The 22,000-nt window shown below is 45.2% G+C and overlaps 1 protein-coding gene across 1 annotated transcript; it reads left to right on the top strand.

Annotated features, from left to right (window-relative positions):
- Nucleotides 1-1,207: 1,207 nt before the first annotated feature.
- On the top strand, nt 1,208-5,591 carry LOC144106443 (uncharacterized). The gene is made up of 2 exons (XM_077639257.1): nt 1,208-1,378; nt 4,060-5,591. The coding sequence occupies exons 1-2, from the start codon at nt 1,223-1,225 to the stop codon at nt 4,612-4,614; spliced, it is 711 nt and encodes a 236-aa protein (XP_077495383.1). The 5' UTR covers nt 1,208-1,222; the 3' UTR covers nt 4,615-5,591.
- Nucleotides 5,592-22,000: the final 16,409 nt, after the last annotated feature.

Genomic DNA, 22,000 nt, shown 5'->3' with positions numbered 1-22,000 from the left:
ATAAACGGATATTGCATGATAGGTGTTCTGGCAAGTCATTTATGTATATTAAGAAGAAAAGAGGACCTAGGACCGAGCCCTAAGGTACGCCTGAGGTTACGGGGGCAGAAAGGGATGACTGGTTGTTAACAGCAACTGACTGAAAGCGACACGTTAGAAATGCTTCAATCCATTTTAAGATGTGGGTGCTAGTTGTTTGGTCACGTCAATGCAGAGTTGAATAGCCTTCTCTGCGTCCCGATTCTTGGCCGATAGACCAGCTCAAGTATGGGACGTCTGTTGTTAGGTCAACAAGTTGAAGGAAACCACATTCAGTGCAGCACGGAACTACCCGGATCCTGCACGGAAAGCGTAAAGAACTTAGGCAACTTTAAAAGTCGATAAAAAAGGAAGGTGAGCTTGTCTGTCTTGTGTTTAACAAGTTGTTTCCAAACAATGACTCTTACGTCTCGGACGCTGATGCCAACTGTGCAGTCCGTTTGCCCACATCTGGAAGTGATGTAGCCCACATCTGGAAGTGACGTCTCGAAGACCATGCTTCGAGAAGTACTGATAATATAACCAGTGATCCCATTGCCTCGCCGGAATTTACTAACCTTTCTTTGCCTTCGCTTGATAAGCGTAGTCAAGGTAAAACCATCTTTATACGAATATCGGAAGTATTGTCTCAAAAACCGTTCCAATTTATTCGCTCATCGACAGATGCTCTGCATGAGTAATTGCGCTCAACGAAAATGACTTATGGGCAACGTTCCTAACCACAACACTTTTTTAACCAAGGCGACGTTCAACGTGTCATGAGAAACTGGTCTAATTAATACGCATAGTACAGATGGCAATGGGAACAAACTCAATGATTTTGCAATGATCTCTTTCCACTATTATCGTTCGCTCTTCTGGCTGTTTTACTCATTTCGTCCTCATTTTCTTTCTTTTGAACAACAGCACGCATAGACCGAAACTGCACTACCAGCAGACGTGACCAGTGTTCTCGCAAAGTGTAATGTGACCTTTCGAAAGTACAGATAATCTATGACGCACTACTTCTAGCATTATTCTTCGCAGCGTTTTTATCTACCCCTCCCAAAACACAGTTCTTAGCAACGGCAATCAATCGGGTCTTACCACGAGCATTTGTGGCCCTCGCACTTGGATCGCAGCCATGTGAGGAGCTTGTTCCACATAGCGGTCTCTATGGCTTATCTACTTCGCCATTCAAACAATGCTGCCTGCGGCGTCGCACTTCGTAATAGATAAGGCAGCTCTTATCGCCTGGACCGTAAACAGGGCCCCGCATTTTCCACGTTCGCAGAGTAAAGTTGCGTCGAAGGGAGGTGCACCTGAGGGTCTCTTTGCCCGCTTCTACAACCACTCCGGAGTAAGTCCTTGTTCTATTTATCATTCTGCAGATCAAAACGGGTATGATAACTCAATGTGACCGTAATCTTCAAAACAACAAGCATGCAAGCAACAAACATGGAGTATATTACTAAACCGAATATTTAGGTCAAGGCCTTTTGGGCCCCAGAATAGACCCAACCCTTCTCACTGTCATCTTCGAAGTAGAAATTTGGCGTGTAGTTTTTTTTTTTATAAAAAAGACTTCGAAACTCTGCCTTTTCATTTTTTCACGGGCTGTGACTAATTTCATCTATTCTCACGGCCTGACGTTCTTGATTCCATGTTCCATGAGCTGAAAGGTTTCCAGAATGCAGCTGTTAATGGCATAACAAATCCACGAGCTGAAGGGTCCTAGGTTATAACTCAAAGGAGGTATTCACGCAAGTTTACGGGCGCCATTTTGTTGCCCAGCGCGAAGCTTCTGCAGTGCATGGCGGAGCAGGAGGCGATAATAACTTTAGACACGGCGGAGGCTTTTCGCAGTGCTCTACAGAAAGCAGAATGGCGACCGTTGTTACGTCGGTGAATATTTCCTATAGCAGTGTATATGGTCCATCATCAGTCGGAGCCACGAGGTAACCGCATTTGTACACTACACTCGCTTTTAACGCGCCAGCGTTAAAGGTCTCATTATGCTGAAAATATGGCGTCGGCGTTGTAACACAATAACCTCTAAATGAAAAAAAAATAATGGAGACACGAAAAATCGAACCAAGGGCTTCGAGACTGCGAGGAGAGCACGTTCACAAAACGTTGCAAATGTTTTTTTCTTTAGCATGGTATTTATTACACGTGTTTATAGGCACGAAAGAGCTATAAACATTATTTACAAAGTAATCAGCCAGTAACCGAACAAGTTAAAGGAACCGCAACAACGCACAACTAAAACGTATGTCTTAACACAACTAAAAGGGTTGCATGAAAAGACAAGATGTCAATAACGAGAACCACTCCGGTTGATAGTTACTGCCTTCGTAAGTGTCTTTCAGCTGGTGCACCATCTGGCCGAAATGTGCGCTGGGGGAGACGACAGACTCAGCATTCCGGTCCAACATGCGCGTTTTCTACAGACTGTGTAGTCCGAGCAGGAAAATCATGTCAAATGGTTCGCGGTCATGTTAGATGGCCATTAGGTAATGCACACTGTGCGAACGGTACGAACTCTCGTTGGTTCGAACTGAATACAAGTGACCAATTGAATGCGTTGTGGTCTTTGACTTCGTGAAGTGTCTGTGTACTCATGCGTGCATGAGTAATACCCTGAAAGCGCTGTAGCACGCTGTCGCGTTCCACTCTTAAAGGCGAAGCTTGAGCGTCCTCCGGTTTTTTAACTGCTATTCGCTACTCGATGTCTTTTGTGTATTCGTTTCACAAGAAATAGTTGTACCAGGAAAGTTTTTCGCTGTCATACGGTGTCCTAATTGTACTAAGTTTCCCGAAATGGAAAACGCCTATCACAGCTCTGAGATCAGTGATCACCTTCTGGCCGATGAGAGTGAGGCGCTACCGTGTTGCTAGCCAAGAGAATGTCCTAAACACGGCAACGTTATCCAGAACTGGTCTGTGGGCCCCGGGATGAAGCCCTTGGGGACAAGGTCGGCAGACCTACCATTGCCGCTTCACCCATGAGCAGCGTGAAAAGCCTGAGAACTCACCTTTTATAAAAGGCCGCTCTGCGCGTGTGCACCTCTTCTCCTCGAGCTCCACCGGTTGAAAACAAACCGCCAGCTTCCACTGCGCATGCGCTGTCCATGTTAGCGAGAGGAGCGAGCGACAGATGCCGATAGTTGTCAAGCACACATTTGCCACTTCGCAGGCGCTCGTGAAACCGGATTGCTCCTGCGTCGCCATGTTGGTTTGTTTTCAACCAGACTTCTTGGAAGCAATCTAACTTTCGCGCCCTCCCCAGAGGACGCCGCGTTCTGTGAAAAAGGCGGATTTTTTTTTTTTTAAAGCGAAAGCTTCATTACGCTAGGTAAAGCCAATTTCGCCGTTCGCCAGAGGTTCAGTTCGCCAGAGGTCAAGTATGGCTATAGGCCTTCTCATAAGTGGTCCACTATGGTGTCGCACCACTTAACCTTTGACTTTTCGATTCGTCGGTAGAGGGCGGTAAAATAGGCCGCAGCGTTCATTGGGTGACCAACCTCTCGCGATCAACTGTTAATTTAACTGCCACCTGCCAGAGTGGCAGGGCTGCCCCACTGCCTGTCCAGTGTGCGGAACGCACTCAACGTTACACACGCCAAGCCGCGTCTACATGCCCAATAAATCACAGCTTTAGCTCTCTAACCTAGTTCAGCAGTAGTTAAACCGCAGGTAATTTTTTTAAGCGAAAGCTTCCCTACGCTAGGTTTTCAAGGGGGCAGTGTCAGTGCAGTCACGTGGCAGGTCATCTGACCTACTGACGTCATTACAATCTGCCCACCGTGGCAGGTGACAAGTGCTCCATTGGGCATTTCATCGACGCTTTACAGACCATCCGTTCGGCAGTGCGTGTGGCGTTTGTGAATGTAGCCATGCAAAGGAAGCTTTCGCTTCTTACCAGGGTTAACCAAAGTTTAAACCACAGCTAATTTTTTCACGTTGTCCACTGGTATGAAAAATGAAGAAAATTGTTGGTGTAGCTCTCCTCATGAAGTGCCAAACTTTCGGTTTCAGACGATGCAGCACGCACCATGGGGAAGCCTTGTCTTCCTGATCTCACTTCCGCTCCTCGAATTCGGCGCTTGCCAGCGCAGCCAGCGGTTGCGGCTTGTGCCACCCATGAACGCCACGGCACTCTGTCCTTCTTCGCAAGGTCACATAAAGACACAGTGGTTCTTCCCGAACGGGAGCCGCGTCGTCACCGCAGGCAGAGTCACAGTAGACGAGGACCACGGACTGCTGGAGATCATTGACCCCATTGCCGAAGACCTGGGCGTCTACATCTGTGTGTCGCTGAGAGATCCCACAAAAGCAGGAAACGCGACTGAAGTGGACGCCGTTCTTTCGTTCGTCGAGATCTACACGTCTCAGCCAAGGACTCTTAAGCAGAGACTGTTGCTTGGAGGGCTGGCTTCCCTAAGCGTTCTGGTCACGGTAATCTTTATTTACCTGGTGTACAGGTTCAGGTATAGGACGCCACCAGTGAACGAGAAAGGTGGCGTGCCTGTTCGTGACCAGGTGGGAGTGGTTAACAAGAGGTTCGAAGATGAAATGTCAACGGTATTCTAAAAGTGCAGAATTCTCAAACTCTCACTTTATGCATGTCTCATGAGGGCCAACATAAACCCGAGGGCAACGGGAAAACAATGATGTGACTCGGCTCACTATTCACACTTGTGTATGTTACGGCTGTGTTGCTGCTGTTAGTTGGGAAAGTTGAGTGTTTTATCAAAATGTTCTTTTCCTAAGGCAAACTCCACGTGCGTTAGTGATGTTGCAAAGTATTACGCGCTGGTGTTATGTCCATGATGTTTAGTTGAAACATGTATGCGCAAGTGAGAACATTGTAAACCGTACCTGTGATTCTGTTTCAACACCGAATGCGCAACGTAGTTGCGTGTGTTGGGTTTTCTATGTTAGAAGGTGTCTGTGTTCCTGTTCTTTCATTTCCGTTTGTCCAAGTATGTTTAATTTCTTCTCAGGCAGTATGAACTTTCGCACGCACACTGCGGAGAGCATGTGCACCTCTTTTCATAACCAGTGACGGTTTTTTTTTTAATTATGCCCCAAAATTCCTGAGAAGCGAATTTTAAGGCCAGAAGCAGAGTCCACGAGTATGGTCTAGGTTACTACAACAATTCAATTTTCTGTGGTGCAGGTAAAAACACTCATATTGTAGATAGAAGACAACTTCAGCGTGTATATACTGCTTACATTTATTACGCAGAATGCTGAAGTTTGAGCTTTGTGACAGTTATTCCTATTGCGGTTTAATAATATACACCATGTACAGAATATTTCGGGCAAATTATGGGTAGTGACGTCACTAGTGGGACATCTCACGGCGTGCTTTCACTTGGGCTTGTTAAAAGCGCAGTACCTGGCGCATCTGGCCTTGCAGCAGAGTTTGTTCGAGCATTCCTCGTCCGAGCTGCACGTCGGCAACATCTGCATCAGGGTGCAGACGTGGTCTACTTGTAACGACGGCGGGATGCACAGCTTATCTGCGAAGAACGTGGGTCCAATAAATGATACCACCACAATTAGTCAACGTATCTTGAATACGAGCACCCCAGAGGGCAAAAGTTTTTAACCAGTTTTAAGAGGCTGAATTGATTAGAGCTTTAAGAGGCTCTAACCGTACCTGACCAAGATGTGGCTCAAGATTCGTAAAGAATCTGGCGCAAATGGCATCTATTGCGATAGTTTAGTGAAATCCATAGTTGTTATGTGATACTCGTGGCGTAGATGAGTGCGCCTCTGCCCCCGTAACTAATAGTAACATATGGCGCAGCTACGGTGCTGCTTCTTAGTTTTCCAGTTTGCTCTCAGAAAAAACTTACACAAGTGATGTGCTGCAGGAATGCTTTTCTCAATCTGACAGATGAGACGTTCGATATGAAAGCTCGTCGGCGTGTAGGAATGCGTGTGAGTCTAGGCAAATTCTATCCATAATTTTCAAAAACCGCAAGTAACCCGACAAAAGGGTGTGGAGGATGGGAGGAATATTGGCCTGGATGAAGTTACGTGCACTTAAGACAACCCAATACCGCATGATAAACAGGATTACAGCTCAAACCCTGGCCGCATTCCACCTTTCCTGATACGCTACAGAAAGCAGGCAAGTGCTCTCAGCAAATGGAAGCAACCTGAAATAATTTCTATGGGCATATTATAGTGTAAGAGATATGTAGAGGCGGTCTTTGTTGGTATTCGGGTTAAAGTTGAAAGCTCTGTGTGGACATTATAATTTAGACACAATTTTTAAAAATCGCTGCTCACAGTACCACACAACCGATTAGGGCGACACATCTCACCGCGCGTCCCCTACCGCGATGACGTCAGTGGGCAGAAGGCGAGCTTGAACGCTCGCCCTTCTGCTCGCTGACGTCGCCTAATCGATGGCGAGGTACTGTGAGCAGCGATTTTTAAAAGTTGTTTCGAAATTACAAGGAGAGGTTTCAAATTTGATTCGAATACCCACAATGACCACCTCTACATATCTGTCGCACTGGAATGTGACCATCGAAATCATTTCAGGATCTCTTTAACTGAATTTTCAAGGCACTGTAAATGTCAAACTTAAGGGGGCACTGAGACTTAATTGAAGTTGGCCTATATCTATACGGTACTGGGTACAAAGGGCTATAAAAGAACCCCTTTAACGGTAAACGGGGCTTTTAGTAGTTAGAAAAGGCCAAAAAGCAGAGTACAAGTGCCGCCATCATTCGCCGGTTTCACAAATAAACTGCGCGTGTCGATAGCAGTTTTTGGGCGGGGATTCCTGTAGCTCAGCTAGGCAGATATATACTTCAAAACGGTGCCAAGACGTCCTCCTCAGTGCAGACATCACGATTTGAGATGAGTGGCGAAAAAATTTTCAAACTGCATTTTCTCAGCCATAGATGCGTTTAATAATAGTAAATGCGATAAATAAGTTTAAGGATGGCACTGGGAACAGCTAATCACAATCTGTCTCAGCTAATGTATTAGGGCAGGTAGAACCGGCACAAGCCATTGAAGAGGTGAATTGACGGAACTGTAGCAATGTAAAAAATATGTTCGAGATTAGCCGACTCCCTTGCTACCGTGTGGCTGGCCGTCGTGGCTGATTAAAAACCTTTCGAGCACCAGAAATTTCTTACCTGTCGCTCGAGAAGAGTTTTCTGGAACTTATCGTTGGTTCAATGGGGCCATACAGACTCCACCGCGCTCTAAATTTTTACTGTGGTGATCGCAAGCGCCAGCAAATGCTGGATAATTACCGACGCCCTGGAATGAATAGCCCTCCAACGTCTGTCTTTTGCCATGTAAGGGCAGCCCCCTAAGGGTTGTCGCGTGCCAGTACTTTCCGATTTGCGATCCATAGGAATTTAAGCTAGTGGCATGCCTTTGGAGTATGATGTGCGTGTGAGAGGCAAGATTATGCATATGTTACTTCTGACCACAGCAACAGATGGCGGCAGATGCAATGAAATTACTAAGGTGGAGTATCGGTTCACATTGAGGAGCCGCTGGTCGTAGCATCATTTCAGCGTACTCTGCAGTGAGAGTTTTTGCCTTCTTCCAAACAGCTCAGCCTCTTCCTCTTGGGTGTCTAGTTTACTCCGGAAGCTCCGCATAGCACACTTCATGTTTCGAACTGGAGACTCGAACAATTCGGTTTAGAGCAAAACGCAATCCACTTTAAGACTACAATGCGTTGTGCAAACCAGCACGAGCAGATGCATTTGTCTTTCCCTACTGGCATCACGGTACCTGGTATCGGTGTGGCGACTCTGATCACAATGGCGACCACCAAGAGAGCCAGTCTAATCGAGTGCATCGCGGTGGGCGAACACGTTGCGAAACATGAGGCATACACAGCTCGCTAGCGCGGGCCTTATGTATACGCGCCTAAGTGAAGGAGGCCTGCGGTACATCAAAGCCTGGACCGATTGGCGCCTCAGTGCCTGCATTTTGACCGTTCTTTTCGGCACGGGCTTCGATGAGAGCGGCTTGAACGGTGAATTTCCGCACGCAGGTGGCTCATATTGAAACTGCCTCTCGCCGACACGCGAAAGGCGCTTCCTCCAAACCTTTCGTTCCTTTATGCTGACTACCGTGCAGAGTGATATTCGTTTCTACCTTTACCACGTTAGGCCTATTTCAAGTGCACTGCTAGCGGGCAGGGAGACCTGTGGTCAAATACAGCCTAGTGTGACACAAGACACCGTGAGCCCTGTTTCGTTCCCGATGCGACAAAAGGACGTAGCATGGCTGATCGATATCCTGCCCTACGATTAGAGAGTAATTACTCATTTGTATGCACCTCAGCGCCGCCTTACGGCTACAAAGGAAGAATGTAGAGCTTTCTCATGAGCTTAGCTCCCGACAAATATTCGTTCAGCTCCGGATAACGAACCAGAGACCATCGCCTTTCCGACGAAGTGGCTCTACCACCTAAGCTAACCATGAACACTGGCAGATGTTAGGGCACGGCAAAATTGGTCAGTGACTTGAAATGCGAATGTAGCTGGTCCAATGTGCTTAGCATAAACCACTGAGTTGGAGTAAGTTTCAGTTAGGGAGTACTTACTCGCTAGGGAGTGGTTACGCATAAATTTTTCTTGAACTGGGAAGCTTCTGAGGACGCTGCATGCAAGTAGCTTTGCTTTGTATTCACATCGCTGCCCTCATATAGATTCTATTGAGCAATTAACTCTTAACTTAAATCTACACCATTACTGCGGTTTCATGTAAATGTATTGCAGTTCGGTATAACTAACTCGAATTTATTCCCTAACGTACGCTACCTTTTGAAATGGGGCCTCCAAGTTAGTACAGCCTCTATTGCTTTCTTAGCTGTCGGTTGTATCTGACAACGCCTTCAGTACCCGGAAAAAACGTGAATAACCATACACTCGTGTCTATTTGTTCAGTGTACGTGTTCCGACTCAATTCATGCACTTAGGAGATGATGAATTCATGGTAACGCAGCATATTATTTGCTGTATTTTATGAAATTCAGCCCCAAACTTCCCTGTAGTAAGTCGTGTACCTATATTTCCCGCTTGTAAACTACGTGTGCGGTTCCTCGACATGATTTTTAGTCTTGCTAAACAGTGACAAAAGACAACTCTAAACGCACTCCCTTCGGCACACTCCCCCGAGCTCACATATAGTCATTCGTCTGCACCTCATATTTCCTACGCGCGCACACTGCGCCGTTGTTGTTGCTATTCTGGGAAAAAAACACTGAAAAAAGTCAAGACAAAGTTGCTACTTGGCAACATAAAATATTTTTTTCAAATAATTCGTAAGTGCGAGTAGCCCACAGCCGACGCTTTGAAAATATCTTGTCTTTTGAAAGAGAGATTTTTTCTTCACTCAGCCCGGTTGAAAGCCGGAGAACGAAAGGACTGACGCTTTGCTCCTTGACTCAAGGTCGATGTTTCATATCGGAGTCGGGGTTACTACGCAGCCAAAATTTCAGATTTACATTTTGTTTCCCAGTAGGCACTGGATGGATTACTGTCCTAAAAATCATGCATGTGGCTTCGCAAAGGTCCAGCAACCATTTACATGGCAGCAGACAGGAAACGCTTGTATACATGCAATGCATAAAAAATAATACAGCGCAAATAATACAGCAACGACTAACGTCTCGACGTTGGAAGAAATTCTAACTGAAATGACTAAGCGTCCCTCATAACCTAAGACGCTTTGGGACGTTAAACGCCATAAACCAAAACAAATTATACAGGTGGGACGAATGAACTAACGCTCTTGTGCTGGCGACAGCCTTCAATATTTTAACAGCACACTTACGAGTAGCAAAATTTATGTCGGGAGTTCCCGTGCTCCAGCCAAGCTAAAGAAAGATGACAGGGATATATTCTTGAGCATAATAAGAAACAGCTACATTCAATGGTAATCCTATTTTAAAGGAAGAGCGGTTGCAGATGCTCAGGTAAGTTCTGAGAGCAGTCAAACAGTTATACGTTCTCTGAAAGGCTAAAACAAGAGGAATCCTGACTGCCTGTACACTGCAGTTTTCCATATTTTAAAAAAAGCTCTACAAATAAAAAGCAAAATCAGCCTGAAAGCATGGAGTAAGAGTTCAAATTTTCATATTCTTCACCCAGTTTAGGAACTTTATTTAGAATATCGCCATCGAATTCTCAACGCGTCTGGTGGCGGTGGTCTCAGTTACATACTAAGCCAATGTGACACCACGTTCAAAGAAACGTTAAAGAGCCCAGCGACATCTGTCGTAGCATAAGCGAACGCCGGCGCTGCCAGTTGTGGCTTGCCGCTACGAGATGCCTCTGGGGAGCCGCAAAACCTCCCCTTTGAACACACAAACACGGTGGAAGCGCTTTCGAAGCTGCCTTTCGCTGTTGGCTACGGTAACCCTCTGTATTTGCCACTGATGCCGGCTACACAGCGTTCCGAACACAACGCGTACTGTCTCCCGTATCAATTATAAAATTCTGTAGAGTTGGGGAAGCCATTGTATAAGCGAAGGTGTCGCCCTCACTCACAATGCTCATCGAAACAAGAAATCTTCGGTATTAATTACGTACTACCTATTGCATTGCATGTGTAAAATGATGGTATGGTATGGTATGGTATGATATGGTATGGTATGGTGCTTTCAATGTCCCAGAACTTGCACGTGGACTATGAGAATATGCCGTAGTGGAAGGCTCCGGATTCCAACATCGGAGGTTTTTAAGTGCGCACTAACATCCTAAAACACTGTTGGGCCTTTGTATTTCGTGAATCTCGAAATGCGACCGCTATGGCCGTGATTCGATTGCGCGACTTTCCGCTGAGCAGCCGCATGCCACAGCTACTGAGCCACCCCGGCGTGCTGAGAGTAAAATTACATACTAGTTTACTTACGGTAGGACCGACGCGCTTACCACTTCGAGTTGATCAATTCACTCTCGCGCTACTATTCACTAGCCGTCCTGGTTAGCTAATTTGTTCCAGCGTCTGCGCCGGACGAGCGGTGGTCCCTGGTTCAAACCCCAGAACAAGACAAATAGTTTCTGTGGAAGTTGCATACCTTGCCTTTTTAGCCTCATGGCGGCGCTTTGGCGGGTGCTAATGGTTAAAACACAGTTAAACGAAAATAAAGCGGGAAAAAAGCTGAGCATGGTGGCTGCTGCCATCACCCCGTTTCAAAGGGGGCGCTCCTACCATCCATCCATCCATCCATCCATCCATCCATCCATCCATCCATCCATCCATCCATCCATCCATCCATCCATCCGTCCGTCCGTCCGTCCGTCCGTCCGTCCGTCCGTCCGTCCGTCCGTCCGTCCGTCCGTCCGTCCATCCATCCATCCATCCATCCATCCATCCATCCATCCATCCATCCATCCATCCATCCATCCATCCTTGGTGCTATGGTGCTTTGGTGGGTGCTAATTAAGCCATGGCAAGGTGGCTTGAACCACCGCCCGATTCAAAAGGTTAAGCCCCATCCATCCATCCATCAATCCATCCATCCATCCATCCATCCATCCATCCATCCATCCATCCATCCATCCATCCATCCATCCATCCATCCATCCATCCATGAGTTAGTACTCCTTTATTACAACTCTATATACCTTCAGGGATTTCCATAAACATTGGACCATTAATTAGTAATGTATGTAAGAAACGCAAGTCCTGACGATGCGAAGGGGAGGGGAAATAACGGTAAGTGTCCTGACCACAAAATTGTACAACTCCAGTCGTACATCCTCAACTTTTGTAGTGAGAGAGAGTGCCTGGTAAATGTACAATTGGTCTTTCTTCATTACTTGAAGGCACTAATTTTTAACTCAGCTCTTTTTTTCATCTCCCATCGTATTCTCTTTTCCGCGGTGAAGGGCAGAGAGCCGGTAACTTCCTTGCTTTTCCTCATCCTTCTCTTTTATCTTTCTCCCTATCTGCCTAAACCACGATTTACTGTTGTTTCATTTAACTGTTTTCGCAGTTTACGCAGGCGCGCGAAGTAATTTAGGCGCACGATGAAATCCTCCCACCGCTATCACTTTCCCGTTCTTTTGTGCAGCATGCACTGACTTGTTTCGTAAACTAAGTTGATGTCTGCACTTAAACTGCTGATCGCCTTGTGATGGCTCCACTTGTAGTCCGTTTGTTCTTGTCGTTTTTAGCTTGTAAAAGCTCCTTTTCCAGTAAAAGTAGCGCCTTTGTCTTTGGAATACGGGAGTCTATCGATGCATGCCAACTTCAATTTATCTGAAGTCCCTTTAGCATGCACCACGCAAAAAAACACCACCCCTTCCACACCAAACACCCAATCTGAAGGTTCCGAATGATTCATGCCTGGTTCTAACAGAGGGCATCCGACAGGCTATATTTCTGTTTCTTAACGGATAAATGTGATTATAAGGCTAGCATGTCATTTTTTCAGCCAGTTTTGCTTCCACATTGCGTAGCTTCCTTGGATAGCAGTAAGGAAATAAAGACCACCAGTTTCCTTAGCAGTTTGAAATCTATACATGGTACAAAACAGTGTATGTGGCCCCGTAGATATAGGTGGACAAGCCATTTATATATATATATATATATATATATATATATATATATATATATATATATATATATATATATATATATATATATATATATATATATATATATATATATATATATATATATATATATATGGAGAGAGAGAGAGAGAGAGTCGCGATGGAATATGGGCTCAGAGTTGGTGTGTTGAAGATCTTAGCTCAAGATGCTACCCTGGATACCCTGCACATTTGTAATTGGCCACCGTAGTAAGCGCGGTTTCCACTTGACTGCAATACAGCGAAAAATATTTTATTGCTAATTTAAGCAGAAAAATGATTTGATCTCGACAATATTTGACCGGTTGACCTCACTTCAAACTTCGTAAAACTTGTGCAACAGGTGGTAGCCTCACGAAACATGTCTCAACTATTCATGCTTTCAGTGTTGCTCATATTCGTTGCCGCTACGGCTGTTCCATTCTGTACACAAGTACAGGCTTTGAATGCCGAATTCGGGTAGCAGCGAAGCATACGGAGGTATCAGATCCAGTCACATTGGACAGTGCACATGCGTACGACAGCGCATAGAACACGTTCTGCTTCATTAGCAAGCAGAATCTCCAGCCTCCTTCGTACCTCTTGAATGGATAAGGCAGTTCCCAAACGACATGTATTCCTTTTGCACTGACTGAAATTATTATTCCAACATCTGCCCACAGCCGAGAGGCGTGCCTCAAAGTTCGGTCCTGTCCCCGTTTCCTTTTAAAGGGGCACTGAGGAGAAATTGAAGTTGGCTTGTATCCATAAAATAGCAGCTCCTGATCACAAAAACGCCACTCTTCCTGAAAACAAAGCTTCTGTAATGTAGAAAATAGCAAGAACCAAAATACAGGTATCGCCGCCACAGGCCAATCTCGCAAGTGCAAGCGTGATGACTTCCTAGGACAAGAGGCGCCACCTTGGAGGAATTTTCTTTACCTCATGGAGGTCACGAATCTCTGAGGCTTGCAAAGGAAGGTTGCACACCGCACCGCTAGCCGGCAGAAATCACGGAGTCTGCGTTTACGTCACGATCACGTCACTCCGTTCTGTGACGTCATAAGAGTTGCCGTGGCGTCATAAGAGTTCCCTGAGTTTGAATCGGAGGGGCGGGAAAATCTTTTTCAACTTCGAATCCAAATTTCTTTGAAATAAATGCATCTTTCGCGTCCGGACAAGCGGCAACAAAACCATGAAATGCCGAACTATCAGATTTTGCTAACAAAAAAAATTGATAGAGTTCTCCTCAGTGTCCCTTTAATATACTATCGTCAAAGTTCTAAATGTCTATGTGTGCGGCCGACATTACTTTCTTCGCTTCCGCTACGGATGTTCATACATTGTATCAGATGTTGCTAGCGGATCCCAACGCGCTGGAAGTATGGCTTGAGAGGCTAACTTTTGTTTTAAACGCAAACAAGAATGCCCCTCTGGTTTTCCCACCGGCATCCCCTTTTTACATCTCACTGCTTTATTGCTCCGCCCCAATCACACAGGTGGACTCGGTAAAATACCTGGGTATTACGCGACAGTGTGTACAGCCCGTTCGGTCGAACAGCCGTCGGCGTAGTATATAGTCGGCACCGCGAGTGAGAAGTAATCGGGGGATGCGTAACAAAAAAATGTTATCATGGTAATTTGTGGTTTTAGTGATTGTGATTGATTGGCGTGTGATAGGCGATGACGAGTTAATGAAATCACTGTAATTAATTGATTAATTATAGAAATGAAAAAGAAATGAATAAATTGGAAAAGGGGGTTCAAAGGTGTCAAATGCTCAAAATGAAAAAGTCAGTGCTTGGTGATGGTTATTAAGAAAATTTAAAGTGAGTAATTGATCAATTATTTGCAAGAATTGAAAAAAAAAAGAGGTTGAAAGGTGATCCAACGGGCAAGGCGTCGTGCCGAACGGGCGATGGCGTTCCGTGGACCCCCTGGCAGCACCGCAACACGCTGCCACATTCCACTCTCAAAGGCGAAGCTTAAGCGTCCTCCACTTTTTGTCTAAGACCGTCAGTTAGACTGGCAGCCATAAATTAAGAACAATGGGCTGTAAGGAGAGCACGCTCTAGGCAGTTTGGTGAGAACATGCAATAAAATTTCGATATAACTCGTGACACTTTGCTTTTTATTTAATAGTCAACATTTATGTAAGATCGATTGTTGAATTTGGTTGCGTTCTGTTTTCAAATTTTCCAAGGCATAAGCTTCAGCCATAGCTTCATTTAGAGATACGAGCTGTGCGCCTTTGAGTTAGATTTCCAAAACATAGGCAAATGTTGTGCTGCACTTGGAAGCGTCGATACCTGCTTTAAAATTTCGCTTTTCTCTATTTAACTGCGCGAACGGACTTTACAGCTTAGTCCTGGATAGGCTAGCCACATATTTATGACCGGCTCGGCTCTCCAACTTCGGTAATATTTGGCCAAGGTATAAGCTCCCACAGACTGTGTTCATGAATATCTTGCTTTCTAAATTCTCAGTCAATTCTTTAGTACCTGTTAGCGACATGCGGGCTGGCGCTGTAGTTTACGTTGGCCACTCCCTCCCAAGTGCTCCGGTACAAGGCCATTTAATGGCCTTGTACCGGAGCACTTAGCCTTGAATTAAATGGCCTTGTACCGGAGTATTTCCGAGGTTTCCTAACTATAAAACAGCGTTCACTGATGCCTCCAAGCAAAACGAAAAGGCGGCAATCAGCATTCGTTACAAGAATCTAGATTGGAGTTATGCATTTCAGGCTCCGGTTGTACCCCTATATACGTCGCTAAGTCTTCTAAGATTTAGTTGGCCTTACTCCATGCTATATTTCTCAGCTCATTGCACTTGATGATCGCCTTCCTTCCTTGAGAGCGCTCAAAAGCTCGAGGAATGCCCGCCTGAGCCGTTCCCTTCGCTTTTTACATCGTCCACATGTTAAATTGGCGCTTTTTCGCTGGGTGCCTGGTCACTGTGGCAATGCATCTAAGGAGGTGGCTGATGTTTTAGCAAAGTTCTCCCTTTGTGAACCTGTAGTCCCGCTTATTCCAAACACTTTTCACTTGAAAATCTGACGTTTTCAACGTTTCCACCATCTAATAGCTGCTTGAGCGATGAGCCTCTCCTTGCTACAAAGGAATTTCAGCATTGCCTTGAAGCGCCTCTTTATGCAGCTCGCGGCAGTGTGAGGGACCCATGACTTTATTGCGCTGCAGGTTACCGAAATTTAACCTTTATTTATGCCGATCGCGGTTCTCTCAGTTTGAAACATTGTGAGTAACGGTTGAAATCGAATCGATCTCCTTCTCCTTTCATGATGGCGGTTCGCTTCTTTAAACGGACTGCTTTGGAGACACCCCTCACTCGATTAGGGCTTACTGTTCTGGTTCTCCTCTATTCTGGCGCATACAGCAAGGAGACGATGTCCTGAAACCAGTGTACGAATCTCTCCGTGATTATATCATATAGCGTCAGGAACATTCTTTTGTCGGCAATAAAGTTTTAAATTCCGTTATTTTTAAGTGAAAAGTTAATCAACGTCTGCCTATAACTTAACAAAGCAAACTTATTCTCCTGTTGGAGCTTGCAATGCACCCTCACCACTCCCCCACCGTGGTTTTGTGTCATTCGAAGAGAGGCCAACAACAAGAAGTGGGCCGCAATTGTGAATCGGAGATTAAAGCTGTACCTTGCGTTTCAGGTGAACATCGGCAATTGTTTTTTTCTTCACGTTGCACGCTCATTAAACAAGGCAAACAATCAACTAATGGCGCGTGCGTTTACGTGTGTCCAGCGTCTCGCCTTTTACGGTTACGCCTACGCGTGTTTGTCTCCTGACTGTCGAGCGCTAATCAAATCAGGAGTCCCGGGCGAACAGCGCCCCTAAGAGGATGCCCCCGCTCTCTATCTACCGAGGCACGACGGACTCGGTGACGACGCCGTAATGCGTCCAAGAGGCCCCCGAGTGCATCCGCCAGGTGCAGTCCAAGATGCTCGCGGTCCAATTAGGAGGAGCGTCGCTTGAGTACACGAAGGCAGTATTGAGCGGCAGGGACAGGGAAAGGGCCTTTAGGCTAGCGGCCATGGGGCCCGCTAGTGACAGCTAGGTTAGGATATGCTGCCTTCCCTAACGGAGCGGTAGTGTTTAGGTTTGCACACTGACCGTTATGGTGGTCATTTTTGTGCCGCGGTTAGCGGCGTGCTTTTAGCGGCGTGGTTAGAGAGGGTAATGACCAATGGAGTGACGTCGTGCGCGAAGTTATAACAACGCACGACCATCATTCACCAGAGTGCGAACCATTGGTTGGTCAGAACACAACGATGACACTCATGACGTCATGACTGCTACCTTTCTCTACTTCTACCCCCCTCCATCACTGCTACTGTGTCATGCCGGACATTCACTTGATATTCATGCATACATAAGCAACCGAGCTTGAGTAGGCACGGTCGCAGTGTGAAGCACGCCTGCCCTACACCTCTACCTACCTCCCTCCTTCCACTAACCCTCACACCCATCAAGACACCTTGTAACCGTTTACTGCACCCCGCGACTCTTACAGCCTCAGAAAAAGGCCCTCTATCCAGAGCTACTAAACGCTCCGATTGACATCGGCATTCCCCACCACTCCAGCTGTATGTGCCACTCCAGCTAACGCGTATTCTATTCTACTGATCACTTTTTGGCACGCAGGAATGCATTTAAGGTTTAAATACGCGCACCTCGACGTCTCTCACGTAGTCGTTTCCTGTCTAACCACAAAAAAAGGGTACGCTCGAAATCGTGAGGCATTATCTATAAAGGGTGGCAAGTTTTTTTAGCACAACCTTCCTACCGTCTTTCAACATATCTGGAGTCATCTGATCTTCACCAGCTGCTTTTCCACTTTGCATTGCTAGTAAGACTCTCTTTACTTCCTCCTTTGTTACCGATGGGATGTAAATTGCTCCAGACTTCTGCCTCCTTCATTATCTTCCCAATTATTTCGGCTGCTGTAAAGATCTGTTTAGAATGACTCGTAATTTTTAACTACCTTATTCATATTGGCAATGACATTATTCTCTTTGTCTTTTAGCGCATACATCCGGTTTTCGCTTATTCCTAGTTTCCTTTTGACCGCATTTAGGCTACCTCCACTCCCTAGAGCTTGGTCCATTCTCTACACATTACACTTCCTGATGTAGGTTACCTTGCGCTTAATGATTATTTCTGACAATTCTGCCATTTTTATTCTATCTGTGGGATCGAAGGTACACAAGCTTTGGCACTTTTTAATCAGATCTTTCGTTTCCAGACTGAGCTTTCCAGTACTATGTCCAGCTACCCTACCCCCTACTACTATTGCAAGCACTCCGTAGTATTTCTGAGATTATCATCCGTAGCTTAAACCCTAAAGTCGTCGTCCTCATTTAAAACGGAATACCTGCTCAGTGAGATCCTAAATTCATCTGCTTTACATCTTACCGCTAACTCGCTGATGTGCTTCTTTCTTACTAGCTTCCTCCTAAAATCTAGGCTAATTCGAGACCTCACCATCTTGTATAGCCAGTACATCTCACCCTGGCTAGCAATTTCACATCCTGCACAATGCAAGGATGCGAGTACAATATAAAGTAGATATTATTTTCGCTTTCGCAGTAAGGGCTCTTACAAGAACACCTCATCTTCTCCCGTTTACGGAATAAGGTATTCATGATGCGTAAGCATTTTAGTTCTGCTTACTCTAGAAATAACTTCCACCTGCTATTCCTATAACTCATCCCATAGTCTCCCTAATGCCTGGTCTCCTGACAGGTTCTTGCCTACTGTGGCACTGATATCGCCCATCAGTACACTGTACGACGTTTTTACTTCAATAACTGGCGGTTACACGCCTTCATAGATCTTTTCGGCTATCTCGTCAGCACAGAGTGCGTTTCAAATTTTTAATTGGTGCCTCCAATTAAGCTTGATTACGATAACTACCACCCACTCATTGATGATCTGGAAATACTTTATCTTGCCAGCCAGCAGCATTGGTCAAGAATCCCACACCTAGCTCTTGATTCTCTGATAAAAATGATAACATAGTACGTGACGATCTCTGAATGTTTAATATGTTTCATCTGTTCTCATAACGTCCTATGACATCCAATTTACAATAACATCCAATTTCACAATGACATTCAATTTAATACCCGCTTGTTCATCGACTAGCGTGTTTAGATTATCCTCACTGGACAAGCTTCCAGCATTAAACGTTGCCAGGCTCAGTTTCCGATGGTGGTCTATCTGGATCAAGAGATTCTTAACAAAATCCGTTACGTCACTGATCAGAATGCCACCTTGGTCTATTGGCCCCAAGCCGCCGATAACGAGGGGCATGGTTTCATTTATGTATTCATAGATGAGGTGGTGACTTTCGGTGCCTGGAGAAAAAAGTTTCATAAGGAGTAAAGTGTGCAGCATTATGGTACTGGCCATACATCGATAAACTGTGCCGAAATAACGGTAATTTTAATCTGATCTGCGTCCTCTCAGATCTATACAGGCAGCCTTACTGCAGAATGCGTTGAATAAGTGTCCCGCATAGAGTCCGGCTGATTGGCTTTCTTTTTTTTTACTTTGGTCACAATGGTCAGTGACAGTTATTGGCAGTTGTTGCAGTCTTTCCCCTTGCAATGCTACATCAGGACCAGACCGTGTTCTACTAAACGCTAAATATTGCCAGTTCACCTCATCCGATTCTTCGTGAGTTTTTTTCTGCTTTGCTTCTTTTTACGCACCAGCTTCAACTGCTCCGAAAAGTTTCATCAAACTCATTCAGAGCTTAAAGTAAACATATAAAATGTATCGCCCTCGTGGGATCGAAACAAACATCTTAAAACTAAATGTAGAACAAAATGATGGCGTAGCACATTAGCACGTCTGAAAAGATATCGTACCAGCTGCTACTGCTCTGAAATTTTTCATCAAACTCGTTCAGTGCGTAAGGTATACATACACAAAGTTTCGCCGCCAGAAAGATCCAAAAAACATCTTAAAATGAGTGTACAAGTAACACAGGGTGTAGCAAGTTCCCACCCGCGAAAAAATAGTAACGTGGCGTTGAATGAGGTTGTTAAGGTATGTATATATTCCAGTCTTTATAAATCACACACAGCTGCGCAAAAGGGGTCAGTTGGAAGAAAATATAACTATTGAGCGACCTGAGCATAGTAGATAAACAATAGTGAAGGAAAGAAGGTAAATGAAATTTCTTGTGCGGGGTGCGATTCACAATAGTAAATTTGAATGAGGCTAGTAAAGGAAGACCAGATGTGCGCATGTATTGTTCCAACAGGGTGAGGCCGCTTTGTTCGCAGTAATCGATCTATTGTGCTATTTTGTTTTTCGTAGACTAACGGCCGACCGGCTCCGCACGACTTCTGCGAGAAGACGCCCTGTGACGTAAATCCTCGGAGAGCGCAGGAAATCAGTTTACTAAATGAATGATCCAAGCTACAGTTTCAGTGTTGTTTCGCGGTAATTGAAAATTCGCTTAATTAGAACACTTTTTTTTTTCTTAGCTAGCTGATGCATGATCCTTGAGGACTATATACAGCGAACAAATGGTCGCCACGCAGATACAAACTCACGAACACGATTCTGACGTACCAGCTTCGTGTATTTGCCTGTGTGGTCTCAATTTTGTGGCTTTAGTTCCCTTAATTAGGCCTAAAATCCTTATTGATGGCTCCTATTCCCCCAGCAGTTGGAAATCCACTAGTCTGGAAAGAGGGAGAAAATATCAGTTCTTAATATTACCAGAAAATTTCTTTATTTTCAAGTTTGTCCACTGATGTGTTCATTAAAAATATGTACTATAAGAAATGTCAAAAAAAGGACGTCTCAAATATACGACTTTTCGTTGACGTTACAGTGTAGTGGTGGATTTTTGGCAAGCGTAACTGTTGGTATCATCATCATCACCATCAACCTGACTATACCCACCGCAGGGCAAAGGCCTCTCCCATGTCTCTACACTAACCCTCTCCTTTGCCAGCTGCGCCCACCGTATGCCTGCAAACTTCCTAATCTCATTCGCCCACCTAATCTTCTGCCGTTCCCTGCTACGCTTGCCTTCTCTTGGAATCCACTCCGTTACCCTTAAGGACCAGCGGTTATCTTGCCTTCGCATTACATGCCCTGCCCAAGCCCATTTCTTTCTCTTGATTTCGACTAGGATGTCATTAACCCGTGTTTGTTCCCTCACCCACTCTGCCCGCTTCCGGTCTCTTAACGTTACACCTGTCATTTTTCTTTCCATGGCTCGCTGTGTTGTCTTTAATTAAGCCGAATCTTTTTCGTTAGCCTCCACGTTTCTGCCCCGTTGGTGAGTACCGGTAAGATACAGCTGTTGTACACTTTTCTCTTGAGGGATATCGGTAACCTGCAATTCATGATCTGAGACAACATGCCATATTAGCTCCACCCCAATCTTATCATTCTAGTTATTTCCCTCTCATGATCCGGATCAGCTGTCACTACCTGCCCTAAGTAGACGTATTCTTCTTTTACCATTTCCAGCGCCTCGCTTCCAACTGTGAACTGCTGTTCCCTTGCTAGGTGTTGAACATTAATTTGGTTTTCTGCTTGTTAATTTTTAGGCCCACCGTTTTGCTCTGCCTGACTAAATCATTAATCATGCTTTGCCGCTCATCTCGTGAGTGACTCAGCAAGGCAATGTCGTCAGCGAATCGAAAAATATTTAGAAATTCTCCATCAACTCTTATCCCCAACTGTTCCCAATTCAGGCCTCGGAATACCTTCGGTAAACAGGCGGTGAATAGCAATGGCGATATCTTAACAACTTGACTGACGCCCTTCTTTATTGAAATTTTATTGCTGACTTTATGGAGAACTATCGTAGCTGTGCAGTTGCTATAGATATCTTCCAGTATTTTCACATAAGGTTCTTCTAGACCCTGATTCCGCAATGCCTTTGTGACAGCTGAGGTTTCCACTGTGTCGAATGCTTTCTCGTAATCAAGGAAGGCTATAGGGGTTGGTTATATTCTGCGGATTTCTCTATCACCTGATTGATATAGTGAATATGATATATGGTTGAATATCCTTTACGAAAGCCTGCCTGGTCATTTGGTTGATTAAATTCTAAGGTTGCCCTGACTCTATTGGCCATTACCCTAGTAAATACCTTGTAGGCAACGGACAGTAAGCTGATCGGTCTGTAATTTTTCAAGTCCTTGGCGTCTCTTTTCTTGTGAATTAAGATTATATTTGCGTTCTTCGAAGCCTCTGGTGCGGTCGAGGTCATAAGGCACTGCGTATACAGGGTGGCTAGATTCTCTAGCACAATTTCCCCTCCGTCCTTCAACAGATCTGCTGCTACCTGATCCTCACCAGCTGCTTTTCCTCTTTGCATTGTTCCTAAGGC

This window comes from Amblyomma americanum, chromosome 10, assembly GCF_052857255.1.
Source record: "Amblyomma americanum isolate KBUSLIRL-KWMA chromosome 10, ASM5285725v1, whole genome shotgun sequence".
NCBI classification, from domain to species: domain Eukaryota; kingdom Metazoa; phylum Arthropoda; class Arachnida; order Ixodida; family Ixodidae; genus Amblyomma; species Amblyomma americanum.
The sequence above is the reverse complement of the archived record's forward strand: the minus strand, read 5'-3'. Positions and strand labels throughout refer to the sequence as shown.